Genomic DNA, 3305 nt, shown 5'->3' with positions numbered 1-3305 from the left:
TTGTTCATTCCATAACATTATAACTATATACCGCACAAACAACAAAATATATGATTTAAAAGTTTAATGCATCTTATAAGTTTTTCAATAAGAAATTGTTCATTTTCTTTAAGTATTTGGTATATTTTTGAGTCTCAAAACATGTTAATACAAAAGATGAGTTGAGTCAACCATAAATACAATAAAAGTAAAATATATTGTGTTTTTATCGTCACATGAGTCTTTCAGGATCAAGGTGGCCATCAAGTTTGGATATGTCCTGCATGTGGTAATCAGGATGATGGATCACCCATGGTGGGTTGCGATGATTGCGACGCGTGGTATCACTGGTTTGTAATAAAAGTACACATATTCTTTTATTTTACACACGTTGATATTAAAAACCTAAAAGTGGTTAGAATTTAAATTTTACACATTTTTCAGAATTTTTCTTATTTCCTAAGAAAACCATGCAAATTGGCAATGCAAACATATACAGTAAATTACTTAATTGTCTGAATAATCTTACATTACCAATCTTAGGATCTGTAGTAAAAATAAAAATATTTTAATCATTTAAGTCATTTAGTTAACTAGAATATAACTAGTCATAATCTCACTTTCACTATATTTGCATGATGTTACTAAAATCTTCAACTATCTTTCTTTTTATTACTATTTGTGTTATTTTATCTTTTGTTCTTCTAGCTAGTTTAATTTTTGTTTTCTAAATTTCTATACTGTTAGTACTTTGTCATTTACTTTCCATTACAAAACAGCAAGGTAAGAGATTCTGGCCTTTATCATATTTACGTTTCTCATTTATGATAAACTTTAAAGTAAAATATAATATATTAAATTGAAAAACAGTTTTTGTCTTATAATTTTATTGTTTTATAGGTATATTTTATACTTAATTTATATATTTTTAATCATTTAGGGTATGTGTTGGTATGCAAGTACCACCAGCTGACAACGAGGATTGGTATTGCCGCCTTTGTATAGCGAAGAAACAAGAACTTCATCATGATAAAAAGAAGAAAAAAAGGAAGAAAAAAGTCAAAGTTGCTGCCTAGTACAAGCTACCCGGGTCTTGTGTAAGATCCGGCATAACAATTCAAACTGCTACCAAAGTTAAAAAAGACAGCAAGCTCAGTGTGAAGAGTATAAAAAACAAGAAATTGTCAAAAACTGAAATGAAGTTACAAATGAAATCGTTAAAAGAAAAATCTGTACCCACCAAGGGAAAGGCTGGAAAGACTATGATGAAGGTTAAGACTGTAAAGAAGAAAAGTAAAAAAATGAAAGATAGTGCAATTCAATTGACTTAAAAAATGTTATTTTTAGTGATCTTTAACACAAATTTATAATTTAATTTTAACACGTTGATAGCTGATAAAAGAGCACAAAGTTATTGAATACTAAATTTTAAGTTCTGAATATTAATCTTCTACAATTATTGTCTCCTTATAATAAGAAAAAAATATGCCATATTCATATTATATTGGTATGACTGTAACACAACTATAGTTTTTTTTCAAATATAAAGTAATATAAATCATAAAATAATAATTCAATTTTAAAATGAATTTTAACTTGTAGTAAAAAGCCTAAGAATCTAATAGCAATAATATTATATATTGATACTTTTTCACTCAATTTACATACTTCTGAATTTATCTATTGAAGTCTATTTAAGGTAATTAATGATTACTGTTTGGAAGTAGGTATAAAATATTTAATTCATATGTTATTTCTGTAACTTATAACTAAAAAATTGTTCAGTTCTTTGTAAAGCATTTTATTTATATTGGAGAAAGATAAAAACTAAATATTTGAACATGCGTGTAATAAAATATTTATCCTTATTATAATTCATTTGCGTATTTATACTGAATTAAATCAGTATGTTAATAAGTAATTGTTACTAAAAATATCTTATCTTATAGATAACTTTGATTACATGTTATTTAAAATTAAGTACAGTTTGTTTTTATTTGGATTCATTTTTGTGTAGAATATGTTTTTTGTATAGAATATGTTAATTAAAGTATATTATATGATTATAATGTTTAACACGTTCGCTGCTATCAGAAAATCGATAGCACGCTGGGCAATCGATTCTGGACCACATATGCTGCGTCGGTGATAGCGAACGTGTTAATGTTCTATTACAGATTTCTATGAAATTCTGCATATTTTACTGCCAGTATGTAACATTGAGTGTTATGTATTTTAGAAAATCTAACATATATTATATATTTCTTTACAATTATTAAAAATGTAAATCCAACGCAACGAACATCTTACTTATATGGAAATGACGTTAAAAATTCGGTCATAAATAGCATTGTTCATGTGTAGCAGTCAACGTGTTAAAACTAATCTTGTAAAATTGAAAATTATATATTAAGAAAATTCTATTTTCTTTTATTAAAGCAGAGACTTCTGCGTAATAATACATTGTGTACATTTTTTCACCTATATTTAGTATATTCAAATAGTCCCATAATTGTGGACCACTACGATTATAATTATAAAAAGTTGACTGATTGCTTTGCACTTATAATATTAACCCTTACAACTATAAGTATTTTTCTAATATGTTTTTGAATTTGTAAATAAGAATGGTGTTTCTCATGTTTATTTTCAAATAATTATGAAACTTATAATGCATGATGTACAGTATAAAATATATTTTTCATAAAAACAAATAGCGTGTTGTTTACCACATTGATACCCATGTGGATAGATGTACCCATTTTATAGATTGATAGCAAACAGCTAAATGACTAAATCGATCTATTCAATTGACAATAAATATTAATACATAAATATATGTTATACATATATCTTTAATTATTATTAGTTACTTATGACATAATTATTTAGATTACAATTCAATTATTATAGATAAAAATGGTATTGCAAAAATGTATAGTGATGTATTTATACATAATTGTGTAAACAAATACACTGTCACGAATATAATGAAGTGGTTGGGTCTCAATGTGATAAGTGCTAAACTTTAGTCAAGAAAAACAATAAGATTTAAGCATTGTATTTATAATCTATTGTTTTCAATATAAATGACTAAATTGAATTCCATTTTATTTCTATATAACTTTTCTTTATTTAAGTATTAAATGATTTTGTTAATGTTAATTTGTGAATAATAGAAAAATTTAACAGTTGTTAGGGTTAATTTTAATATATTGTCCAAAAATATAAAAAGTAATATATTAAACATTGTTATGCATAATTCAGATAATATATTATTTCTTTTGTTATTAGATGAATCATTATAACTATGATAGAAATGGGCT

General features: G+C 25.1%; 1 protein-coding gene across 1 annotated transcript in view; it reads left to right on the top strand.

Annotated features, from left to right (window-relative positions):
- The window catches only part of LOC108578112 (transcription initiation factor TFIID subunit 3-like), a 31033-nt gene extending 29819 nt beyond the window's left edge, over nt 1-1214 (top strand). The window contains 2 exon segments of the mRNA XM_017941372.1: nt 229-329; nt 920-1214. Coding sequence (XP_017796861.1) covers nt 229-329; nt 920-1055 — 237 coding nt within the window. The 3' untranslated portion in view covers nt 1056-1214.
- Nucleotides 1215-3305: the final 2091 nt, after the last annotated feature.

The sequence above is a fragment of the Habropoda laboriosa genome, unplaced genomic scaffold (genome assembly GCF_001263275.1).
Source record: "Habropoda laboriosa isolate 0110345459 unplaced genomic scaffold, ASM126327v1 scaffold1267, whole genome shotgun sequence".
NCBI classification, from domain to species: domain Eukaryota; kingdom Metazoa; phylum Arthropoda; class Insecta; order Hymenoptera; family Apidae; genus Habropoda; species Habropoda laboriosa.
The sequence above is the reverse complement of the archived record's forward strand: the minus strand, read 5'-3'. Positions and strand labels throughout refer to the sequence as shown.